We start from the raw sequence: 12780 nt of genomic DNA on the forward strand, positions 1-12780 counted from the left end.
CTAAAAAAAATCCATACTTGTACATATGACTGAAGAGCTCTATGTTGTTAAGTGCCATCTAGTTGATTCCAAACCATAGCGGCCCTGTATAGGGTTTCCGAGGAGCAGCTGGTGAGCTTGAACCACCAACCTTACAGTTAAAACGACTTTGCAGTCTGACGCATTAGCTCACAGCCACACCAGGACTCCTTGGAGAGCTCTGTAGATGTATATATAAGTTAAGGATGTTTGGTGATGGTGGTGATTATGTACTGTGGAGTCGGTTCCGACTCACAGCGACCCTGTACAGGGTTTCCGAGGCTGTAAATCTTTACGGAAGCAGAAAGCCTCATCTTTCTCTGGTGGAACAGCTGGTAGTTTTGAACTGCTGACCTTAAGGTTTGCAGCCGGATTCGTAACCACTATGCTACCAGTTTACTGCAGTGATGCCACAGAAAAAACCTTAAATTGGATTTGATCGTTGGTCTTGTAACTACCTTTAGAGCAGTTCAGCATTTAACGGGAATCTGCTGTGGTTGTTGAAGGGCCTTTTCTAGATGATTCATGTGTCAGTGATGCATTTGCAGTTCTAGTGTGTGTTCCAGCTTGGGCACCCTAAAGGCTGAAAGATGGAGGAGGACAGAGGTGCATGCAAAAGAATATTTTTTTAAGTGTTTTTTTATTCTAAGGGAAATATTAATGTATGATGTTAAAGTCACTGTTATTCTTTTACATTCATAATATGTGGTCACCATGGATTCGGAGGTTGACTTCATGACAGCTAGCCTTATTTTTGGGGAGCATGGTGGCTCTGTAGGATAAGCAGTGGCCTGTGAAGCACAATTTCGGTGATTTGAACCCACCAACCTCTCTCTAAGGAGCTCTGGTAGTGTGGTTATGAATCGGGCTGCTAACCCCAGGGTCAGCAGTTTGAAACTACCAGCTGTTCCGCGAGAGAAAGATGAGGCTTTCTGCTCCTGTAAAGATTTACAGCCTCGGAAATCTGTACAGGACCACTATGAGTCGGAACCGACTCCACGGCACGTAACAACAACAGCCTCTCTCTGGAAAGAAAGATAAGGCTTTCTGCTCCCACCAAGATTTACATCCTCAAAACAGACTTGCCAGCATTTAGCAACAACAGAGCCTTGTTCTTATCTAGGATATAAGATATGGCATGACTTACCTAGAAAGAGTAATTGAAAGTCACTGGAGATGTTTACATTTATAAAAGGAGAGGTACCGTCATTAGTTTCTTTTTACAAGAAGTTGTGGACAGCTATAGATAGCTGCTCCAGTATCCCAGACCCTCAGAATCTTTGGGATGTATCCCCATCTCATGTTTGTTTGGTAACATTTTATTGTGGTGTGGGTGAAAGTTTTCAGAGCAGATTAATTTCCTAGCCAGCAATTTGTTTTGTGACATTAGTTGCAGTCCCCTCAGTGCAAGGACCTTCTTCCCACTTCCTCCCTGGGTGCCATTTGCCGTCCCTCCTGTCCCTTCCTGTCTTCTGAACTTTGTTTCGGGGCAAGTCTGGGTGACTGTTTTGAGGAGCATATTCCTCATGGGAGTTGCTGTTCACTTTATGTTGTTAAGTGCTTCTGAGTTGCTTCTAACTCATAGCAACCCTGGATAGTGTTTCTTAGGAGCAGCTAGTGGGTTTGAATCACTGACCTTGCAGTTAGCAGTCCAGTGCTTATCCTACAGCTCCACACCAGGAATCCTACTCACTTTCTAGGCCTGTCTGTTGTCTGGCTGAAAGGTGATCCCCAGAGTGGGTTCAGTTCCAGAATTGAAGGCTTTGTATTTTTTTAAATAAGTTTTTATTGTGAACTATATGTTAGTTTACATGGGTGAACATTGTCTTTACATTCAGCCTATTATACTTTGTTTCATTGCAAGGCTCACAATCCCCTGCATGCATCATCAAACAACCAAAGGGTACACCCCACACGCCTGCCCACCCCCCATCCCCCCACCTCCTGCCGCCAGCTCCTCTCCCTCCCTAAGTCCAGAGTCCCCAGCCGCTCCTTCTGTTCATGTCATCTTCTCTGCTTCCATTCCTAGCATTGCCCGCCTTCCCTCCCTGGACAGGGTCTCATAGTTTGCTTTTCTCCCTTGATGGTTCTAGGGATCTCTGCTCCTGGACTGCAAAATCAGCCACTCCCCTCCTTTTGTTACATTTACCTTTACCTTTCCAACACTCACTGTCAGACCTGATAGCAGTCATTCCCTATTGAACCACAGGAGTCCTTTCCCCCTCACCTTTATCGACCCCATCCAGACAGGTTGGAAACAATTCAGTGGCGATTCTACTGGTCCCTGTACCCTGTGGACCTAAGTCAGACTTGAGGAGTTTTTAAGAACCACAGTCTCGGGAGTACTACCAGTGTCCAGACCACTAAGGCTGGTCTTTTTTTTTTTTTTTTTTTTGAAGTCTGTTCTACATTGTTTTCCTCCGTTCTGTCCAGGATCCTCTATTGTGTTCCGGATCATAGCGGTTGCTGGTGGTGTCCAGGCACCATTAAGCTCTTTTGGTCTCAGGGTAGTGATTTGTGGGGTCTGGACTGCAAGGTTGACAATTCAAACCCACCAAACCGCTCCTCAGAAACCTGCTATGAGTTAGATCCAACTTGATGCCACTTAACAACAACAACAAATTGGTCCTTTGATTGTTTCCTTGAGTCTTTGATTTTTCCCACTCGTTTCTGTTATGGATGGGAAGAAACTAATAGTTGTATCTTAGATGGCCATTTCCATCCCATGTTTTTACCCGGAGCTGACATCGTGCAAATTAAGTGGTATAACAGTACCAGCATCTTCCTGCTTTATTTTCCTTGAATCCTGCAATGAATTATGGTGTTAGTTGTCTGCAGAGCTTTGAACTGAAGCCTCTTCTTGTTTTTAAAAATACTTTTTTATGAGTTGTGGTTTTTAGTTGTGTTTTTTTTTTTAATTTTGCTTTAGTGATGTTCATGTTTCTTTTAAAAGAAAACAGTCTTTGTCTCTGTAGGAAGTTGTTTTCTAGGTTTATCAGCCCAGTGTGAATTCATTCACTGCCAGGAAAGAGGAAAACATAAGACCTCTGTCACTGTTTTGTAGGATGACTCACTGGTTGTGTGGAAAGAAGTCGATTTGACCCGACTATCTGAGAAGGAACGTCGTGATGCCTTGAATGAAATTGTTATTTTGGCGCTCTTGCAGCATGACAACATTATAGCCTACTACAATCACTTCATGGACAATACCACCCTGCTGATCGAGCTGGAATATTGTAATGGTGAGACAGAATTCAGGACGCTTCCTCCACTAAGACATTTTTGTGCTCACACTTACCAGGGCACATCTACAGTGATGAAAACTTGCAATGGCTTTCTAGAGTTCAAGCCGAAAGAGTTTTTAAATAGGGGGAGGGACTTTTTGTGCTTAAATCCTCCCTTGTGATTAGAAGTCCTTCTTCACTTGGATTTTGTGTTCATTTTTGAAGTTTTTGTTTTTCAATGGAAGACATTAGTCAGGGATTGGAGACTGTGGCCTGGCCCTATTGATACAGTATCTCTGAAATCTTATAGGTAATAGTTACATGGGCTTTAGCTGAAGCTGTCCTATTTTAAAATGGTTTAAAACTCATAACTGAATGAAAATGATGCATAGTAAAGCCTGGCCTTATTTATCTGGTCCCTGATTTCTTTGGAGCTTGTTGCTTGTAAGGTAGCAGTATTGCCTAGTTGTTAAGACAATAGACTGAACCCATTTCCTTAGCTCTATAACCTTGGGCAAGAAACCTAACTGCTCTGAGTCTTAGTTTCTTCATATTAAAGTGAATTTGTGAAGGGTAGAACCTGCCTCCTAGGGTTGTTGTGTTAAATGAGTTAATATACATGTAAAGTCCTTGGTATGCAGCAGGTGTTACATACTGTGCTAGCTGTTCTCCTTGAGAACCTTGGGAAGTTCTCTAAGAGAACCTCCAAAGCCCTTTCCTAAGATGTGTGTTTAAAAGGTCCCAGCATATTTCTGTGCCTAAATCTTTAAGAGAAAGCTCCTAGGCTTCCAACTTTTTTTTCTAAACTCTTGTGTGACTTGATAGTTTTTGGTTCTGATCATCCCTAAATATATGAAATTGTACAAGAGATTTTTGAAGTAGCATGAGCCTCAAGTAGCTAACTTCCTTTGTGGTTCTGATGCATTTATTGTAATCCTTGAGTTTCTAAATTGCAGGGGGAAAGCCTTTGTAAAGCTTAGCCAGGACTAAAGTGTAATTTATAGTTGCAAGTATGAAGTAAGATGAAGCAAGATAATTTGCAGTCTGTATTACTTAGGGAAGAAGAGATGCAAATTCACGCTTATTTAGCAGGAAGGAATTACTAGAGGGAGTAATGTTTGGAAACAACTAGGGGTCAGCTGAATTGTGGAAAACCTTTTCAATGAGATAATAGAAAGCAAAAGAAATCAGGGTATGCACCATGCTGTATATATGCCTGACTCAAAAAGCATTGAGTCACAGGCGTCAGTCACATGTTGAAGCCATTTCACTGGGAGGGCTGTTACAGAAATTTTGCAGACTTCTTAAAAGGGAGTTCTAGAAGGGAAAATCATCTGACTCAAAGGCATTCAAGGTAAACTTCACTAACTGTAAAAACCATTCTGATATTTGTACTCATCTTTTCTAAAAATGCCATACTTCCCATTGTGTTTTGAGCTCCTGTTATTGGGAAGGAGAATCGGAAAGCTATTTCTGATATAGACCCTGAGAGACTGGAAGAGCTAAAAGGGAAAAGAGATTTCCTTTGGAGACGAGGCAGAAATCCCTATTTTTCTATACACATATTAAAACCCCAGGAGATACAGGATTCAAACCTGTCTCTAAATAATCTCTCTTGTTTAATTGCAGGAGGGAACCTGTATGACAAAATCCTTCGTCAGAAGGACAAGTTGTTCGAGGAAGAGGTAATTCATATTTCTGTGGAGGGAGGCTAGAATTGTATCATGTTGTAATTCTTGAGTTATAGTTCTATATTTACTCTTCCAACAATGAAGAGTGTTTTTTTCCTTTTGTTCAGACTCTTCCCAGGCTCTGATTGATATTCATGAAAAAGGAAACCTCTAACAAGGAAGCTGTCTATAGCTGCTTCCTATACGTTTTATCTCCACTTCCTGAGTCTCTATGGGCTTTTTTCCTGGTTCTGTTACTGCGTCCTGGTATGCCCAGTTTTCTATACCTTTGCCTTCTTCCTAGGTTCCTTTCCACAAATCTGCTTCACCATACTATATTTTATAATGATGTTGGAATTATTATATGATTTGATGGCCTGCTTTTTCTTCTTACTCCTACCACTTTTCTTTGCCTACTCAACCTACAAGCAAGAGATGTCAAGTCATATTGAATCATAATCTCTGGTTGCAGCTTCCTTTGTCTTGTTTGTATATGTATATGTGTTTATTTAAATGGAGTTTTGTTTGTTTATATTTGTTTCTAATCTCAAGTATAATTCATTTTGTTTTTGCAGATGGTGGTGTGGTACCTATTTCAGATTGTTTCAGCAGTGAGTTGTATTCATAAAGCTGGAATCCTCCATAGGTAGGTAATGAGTGAAGGAAAGCTTACAGGGTTGATTCCCCCCACCAATCTAACTCCCACTTGAATGCTTTCACTTTCTTGATTCAGCAGTGAAAGCTTTTCCTTTTGTAAGATTTGGAAGGAAAGAATGAGTAATGAAGGATGTTATCTTCATTTCCTGAGGTTAAACCATGTTTGTGATCTAAGAAGAATCTCCTCAGTAGCTCAGTTACCTCTTAGTCATTTCTTTTAGAAACATTTTAAAGTTCAATGAATTAATTCGTCAACAAAACTAGAAGCGGGATTGAGTTGCTTAGAATTTACACAAAATGTTTTCTTTGAGCACTAAATGATTGTTATATTGAATTTATAATTACATTCCTTTCAGTAAAAATCTTATTTACTTTGTACAGTTACACAATTTTTATCAGCTCTTTATGAAAAAAATATATTCATTTGTAGTTGTGGGAGGACCATTATGTGAACATTCTCACATCATGATACTCTAATTAATTTAGTCATTGACCATTGCTGGAGATTAATTATAATACACTAGTGTTCCTTTTTTTATTGTTTTTTTTTTATCATTTGAATAGCATATATATATATGAGGGGGCCAGGGTCACTATGAGAAAGAACCAACTCAACAGTACTTAAAAACATGAGGGGGCTTCTAAAAGTTCGTAGAAAAATGAAATTAAAAGATAATGTAATGCTGATACAAGCTTAAGCTGAGTTCATACACCAAAATATAATTTAATTGTGTCTTGGATCCTTTTGAAAAAGTAAAAATTGTATGAAGGTCAGTTAGAAATAAGTATGCATATTAATTAAAATTTGTGTCTCTTATTTCTTATATATGTTAAATGACTCAGCCTAATTTTATTTTTGTTAAACTGTTTCTTATTTCTTGTAATATGAGTGCTGATATTTAAAGGTAGATTCATGTGGACTCTTTTTGTTGTTTCTTCATTGTTTATCGTTAACTAACTCTTCAAGATTATTTGTGATCTGGATTTATCTATAAACTGTTAAATGTATATGAACTATTGAATGGAATGCAAGTTTTTCAAAATCCCAGGTCTAAATGTAATGATTTGTTAATTGTTATACAATTCCAGCCCATCATCTTCCATGTAAGTCATAAAAACCATGAACAGGATAAAAAAAAAACGATACTGTAAAATTTTCGCAAACTCTTGAAGCCTCTTAGTACATCTAGATAGATATTGAATGGCTCTTAATGAATAGTATTGTATCCTTTCAAAGTAGCGTAGTATATTGCTCTGGCCTATTAATATCTTTCAACAAAGTAAGCCAGAGCATGAACCAGGCACTGTTTATTTTATGTTATATGTGGTCAGTCAATCTTTAGAAAAGTAGCCAGTGACTTTATTTAGGTAACCTGAATAGCCTGCTGACATTACTGCTTGGTCTGTAGCCCTTCTTTTGCCTTAAAAGATTATTTAAAAGTCTGGCAAAAAGTTGTAAAATTGCCATTATACCGATTTATCTAATGCAGAAGTGAAGGCTGAAGAGGCAGTGTCCCTCATAGAAATTATGGTTATTGGAAAGTTCCTTTTCCAGTATTCAAGTATGTGTGAAAGTAATGATCACTGAATGAGGTGCTTGGGAACCCCATACAGGAGTCTGAGCAGTGGTGATTCACTCTTTGGTGTTTGGTAATGATTCTGCATGGGATTTGGGATTAGATAAAACAGTTATTTGGGCTTAATATCCATACCTCTTTTTCAGAGATATAAAGACATTAAATATTTTTCTGACCAAAGCAAACCTGATAAAACTTGGAGATTATGGCCTTGCAAAGAAACTTAATTCTGAGTATTCTATGGCTGAAACGGTGAGTATGTGTTGCCTTTACATAATTATTAGACATTTCTTTTCCTCTGTAGCTCCTAAATCTTGCATACTTTTTTCAGTGTTCTTGTCCATTCTACTTATACAACAAGTCTTCAGAAGTTGTTTTCCTGGGCTCACCAGCAGAGTCATTGTCCATATTACAGCTCTGCCATCATAGATCTTTCCAACCCTGACTAGAGACTTTTGTAAAAGCAATGGAATGATTTTCAGCCTAGGAGCTGTAATAGATTTCACTTTATCTCTTGCTTACTGTTTGAGCCCAGAGTGTCAGGGATCTTTTGGTGTGTTTTCTTTGCAGGTTTCTGGTTCAGTGAGAAAGTCCTGTATTACAAATAAATTGCCCAGAGAACAGTCTTCTTGAATATCATTTTTTGTTGTTAGGTGCTATTGAGTTGGTTATGACAGAACGAAACACTCTCTGGTACTGTGCCATCCTCACAACGGTTGTTATGTTTGACTCCATTGCTGTTGTCATTGTGTCAGTCCATCTCGTTGGGGGTTTTTCTCTTTATGGCTGACCCTCCACTTTACCAAGCAGGTGTCTTTCTCCAGGGACTAGTCCCTCTTAATAACATGTACAAAGTATGAGAGTCTTGCCATGATAACTTCTAAGGAGCATTCTGGCTGTACTTTCTCTAAGATCATCTTATTTGTTCTTCTGGAAATATTTCTAATAATCTTCTCTAATGCCACATTTCAAATAAAATGCATTAATTTTTCTACTGTCTTATTCATTGTCCGACTTTACATGCATATGAAGCAATTGAAAATGCCAGGGCTTAGGTCAGGTGCACTTAGTCATCAAACTGATCATATTTTTCCTCTTAAACACTTTAAAGAGGTCTTGCACAGCAGATTTGCCTAATGCAATATGTCATATGATTTTTTGGTTGCTGTATCCACAAGTGTTGAATGTGGATCCAAGCAAAATGATGTCTTTGACAACTTCAGTGTATTCTCCTGGTCCAGTTGTGAGGATGTTTGTTTTCTTTACAGTGAGGTGCAGTCCATACTGAAGGTTGTAGTCTTTGATCTTCGTCAGTAAGCATTTTAAGTTCTTTTCACTTCCAGCAAGCAAGGTTGTATCATCTGCATATTGCAGGTTGTTAATGAGCCTTCCTCTAATCCTGATTCCAGATTCTTCTTCATATAATCCAGATTCTCAGATTATCTTCTCAGCATATAGATTGAGTAAGTATGATGAAAGGATACATTCCTAATTTTAAAGCATTCAGTATCTGCCTGTTGGTGTATGTACAGGTTCCTCATGAGCACAATTAGATGTTCTGGAATACTATTTTTTGAATTGTTATCCGTAGTTTGTCATGGTCCACACAATTAAAAGCCATTGGACAAGTAAACCTCTTTCTGGTATTCTCAACTCTCAGCCAAGATCTGTGTAACATCAGCAATGATAATCCCTAGCTAGTTCCACATCTTCTGAATCTGGCTTGAATTTCTGGCAGTTCCCTGTTGATGTACTGTGCAACTCTTTTTGAAGTATCTTGAGGAAACTTTTACTAGCATGTGATATTAATGATATTGTTCAATGATTTCTGCATTTTATTGTGTCACCTTTCTGGAGTGGGCATAAATATGGATCTCTTCCAATTGGTTGGCCAGGTTGCTGTGTTTGGGAAATTCCAAAATAGATGAGTAGGCACTTCCAGTGCTACATCAGTTTGTTGAAAGATTTCAGTTTGTATTCCTTAAATTCTTAGATCCTTGTTTTTTAACAATGCCTTAAGGACAGCTTGACTTTCTTCTTCAGTACCATTGATTCTACATCATATGCTACCTCTTGCAAATGGTTGAACATTGATCATTTCTTTTTGGTACAGTGATTGTATGTTTTCCTTCCATGTTCTTTTTTTTTTAATATATAAATGTTTTATTGTGAATTGTATGATAGTCTACATGGGAGAACATTAGTTTTACATTCATTCTATCATACATCGTTTCATTGGCATAGTTACCATCCTGTCCATGCATCCTCACCCAGCCAAAGGGTGTACCCTGCAAGCCTGTTCCCTCCCCCCACACAGTTCTCAGCCCCTTTCCCTCTCTGGATCCCAAGTCCCCAGCCACTCCATCTCTTCACATTGTCTTCTCTGCCTCCATCTCAGGCCTCACTGCTTCTCTGGGTAGGATCCCACTTTCCACTCTTTTCCATTGATGGTTCCAGGGCTTCCATGTTCTTTTGATGCTTTCTGCATCATTCAGTATTTTGTTCATTGAATCCTTCAACATGGCAAGTCAAGGCTTGAATTTTTTCTTCAGTTCTTTCACCTTGTGAAATGCTGAGCATGTTCTTCCCTTTTGGGTTTCTAATTCCAGGTCTTTGCATATTTCATTTTAACATTTGACTTTGTCTTCTTGAGCTGCCTTTTCTGTTCAGTTCTTTTACCTCCTCATTTCTTCCATTTCCTTTAGCATCTATCTCTAAGCTGGAGAATAAGTTTCAGAGTTTCTTTGTATGTCCATTTTGGTCTTTTCTTTTGTGTCTTTTTATTGACCTTTTGCTTTCTTCCTATATGAAGTCCTTGATGTCATCCTACAACTTTTCTAGTCTTTGGGGTCATTAGTGTCTATAATGTGTCAAATCTATTCTTGGGGTGGTCTCTAAATTCAGGTGGAATATATTCAAGTTCATATTTTAGTTCTCGTGAACTTGTTTTAATTTTCTTCAGCTTCAGCCTGAACTTGCATATAAGCAATTGATGGTCTGTTCCACAGTCTGCCCATGGCGTTGTTTTGGCTGATGATACTGAGCTTTCCATCATCTCTTCCCACAGATGTAGTCAGTTTGAGTTCTTTATAGTCCGTCTGGTGAGGTCCAGGTGTATAATCGCCTTTTATATTGTTTTAAAAGTATGTTTGTAGTAAGTTGTTGGTCTTAACAAAATTCTATCATGTGATCACCGGCATCATTTCTATCAACAAGGCCACATTTTCCAACTACTGATCCTTCCTCTTTGTTACCAACCTTTGCATTCCAATCGCCAGTAATTATCAGTACATGTTGATCGCATGTTTGATCAATTTCCGGCTGAAGAAGTTGGTAGAATTTTTCAATTTCATCATTACTAGCTGTAGTGGTTGGTTGGTAAATATGAATACTAGTGGTATTAAGTGGTCTACCTTGGAGGCATATGGATATTATCCTATCACAGAAAGCATGTCACTTTAAGTTAGATCTTGAAGTGCTTTTTTTGATGTCATTCTTCTTGGGTTTGTCATGCCTGGCACAGTGTGTATGATTGTGTAATTAAAAATGGCCAATACCAGTCTCTTTCAGCCCATTAATGCCTATGATACCAATGTTTATGTGTTCCATTTCCTTTTTTACAACTTTCAATTTTTCTAGTTTCATACTTCGTATGTTCCATGTTCTGATTATTAATGGATGTTTACACCTGCTTCTCCTCATTCTGAGTTGTGCCCCATCTGTAAAGTAAGGTCCCAAAAGCTTTACTCTGTTCATGTCATTATGATCAACTCTACTTTGAGGAGGCAGCTCTTTCCATTGTGTTTTTTGAGTGGCTTCCAACCTGAGGACCTCATCTTCTGGCACTGTATCTGAAGTATAATGTTTTCATTTTCCAGTACTATATATAACAATGGGGTCCTGGTATAGGATAAGCACTGGACTGCTAACCACAAGGTTAGTGGTTCAAACCCACCAGCCACTCCTTGGAAACCCTATATAGGGTTGCTATGAGTCAGAACCAACTGAATGGCACTTAACAACAACAACAACATCTCTGACAATGTTCTGCTTATTCATAAGGTTTTTAGTGATTAAACATTCAAAAGTAGCCCACCTCTCCTACTTTCTGGTCTGGCTAGTGTGGAAGCTCAGCTGAAACCTGTCCATCATTAGTGACTTTACTGTTAATTCAAATAAAGGGGGCATAGCTTCCAGCATCATAGCAATACACAAGCCACCACAGTAGGACAGACTGACAGATGAATGGTAGATATTATACCATCTGAAATGCAGAGTTCCCTTCTCGCCTTATCTTGAGAAAGACTCTAGGTATAAATCGATCTTTAGGACAGTAATCGCATCTTTTTAGGAATTATAAAACGCAGCATTTATTCTGACTTCACAATGCTTTATCCTTAAAAGAACTTAAAGAAGTAAGTTAATATAATTCATCTGTCTGGTGATTTGTTATGATAATGTCAGGATATGCCTGCAAGCAATTTTGAGACATCTAAGGATATTAATGGACCAGGGTTGGGAGTCTCTGCTTTAGGGACTCGGTCTGTTTGGATGATGGTGGCCAAATTGAACGTCTCAGGAAGCAATCCTGTCCTTATATGGGTTTTTCTCATCAAGAAAAATCTGATCTAAAACGAGTCTTGACTATTATTGTAGCCAGCTAAATGCAAGGAAGAAATGGTACAAAAAACTTTAAATACCATGAAGCCATCTGAAAATGTCTTTGCTTTGCTGAGTAAAGATGATTATCAGTTTTATTAGAAGGTAATAAAAAAAACTGCCAAGGTATTCAGTGTCTCATCTTGGGGAGAGAAATGACTTCCATTCAGGAGATTTATTTTCAAACCCATTTCTGAAGTCAGAAAATATTCACTTGCAATGTTAGTATAAAAAATGTCAAATTCAGCCATTTAAAAAGTTTGATTGCTATGTTAGTAAAATTTAGTTACAAATTTTAATCCCTTCATTCATTGGTCATTCCTACTGCCATTGTCCCCCTACCCCCTTTGGTGAACTTTTGCTAAGTGAAAGCTGAAACCTGTGTAAGGTGGAAACCTGGCAGGGAAGGAGAATTCCACTATTTTCCACTAACTAGAAAGTGATAGAAAATTGGTGACTGCACCCTGTCAAACGCAGAAGACTTGCGAGCCCTGAGGAAACAAGGCGTTCGTTGAGGGCAGCCTCTCCCAGGTGTCATTGTATATTTTTATCTGTATAAAGGCCCAAAGCCTCTGTTTTCTAGGAGTCACAGTGGTATTGAGCCTCCAGAATAATTACTGTACCATACAGAGAAAGGAGTCATAGTGCTACACTGAGTTAAGCATTAAACTGCTAACTGAAGTCAGTAGGTCAAACCCACCAGCCACTCCACAGAAGAAAGATGAACCTGTCTGCTCCTGTAAAGATTTTACAGTTTCAGAAACCCTGTGGAGCAGTTCTCTTCTGCCATATGCTGTTGTTGTTGTTAGGTGCCATCCAGTCGGTACCGACCCATAGTGACCTTAATGCACAGCAGAACGAAACACTGCCCGATCCTGGGCCAACCTCTATAGTTGCCACGCTTGAGTCCATTGATGCTGCCACTTGGCCAATCCATTTTGTTGGGGGGTCTTCCTCTTTTTCTCTGACCCTCCA

At 39.0% G+C, this 12780-nt stretch overlaps 1 protein-coding gene across 1 annotated transcript in view; it reads left to right on the forward strand.

Moving 5' to 3' along the window:
- Positions 1-12780, forward strand: part of NEK9 (NIMA-related kinase 9) — a 71089-nt gene that overhangs the window by 10673 nt on the left and 47636 nt on the right. The window contains exons 2-5 of the mRNA XM_006865518.1: positions 3083-3260; positions 4872-4927; positions 5488-5558; positions 7293-7398. Coding sequence (XP_006865580.1) covers positions 3083-3260; positions 4872-4927; positions 5488-5558; positions 7293-7398 — 411 coding nt within the window. The remainder of the gene's footprint in view (positions 1-3082; positions 3261-4871; positions 4928-5487; positions 5559-7292; positions 7399-12780) is intronic.

This window comes from Chrysochloris asiatica, unplaced genomic scaffold (genome assembly GCF_000296735.1).
Source record: "Chrysochloris asiatica unplaced genomic scaffold, ChrAsi1.0 scaffold00079, whole genome shotgun sequence".
Classification (NCBI taxonomy): domain Eukaryota; kingdom Metazoa; phylum Chordata; class Mammalia; order Afrosoricida; family Chrysochloridae; genus Chrysochloris; species Chrysochloris asiatica.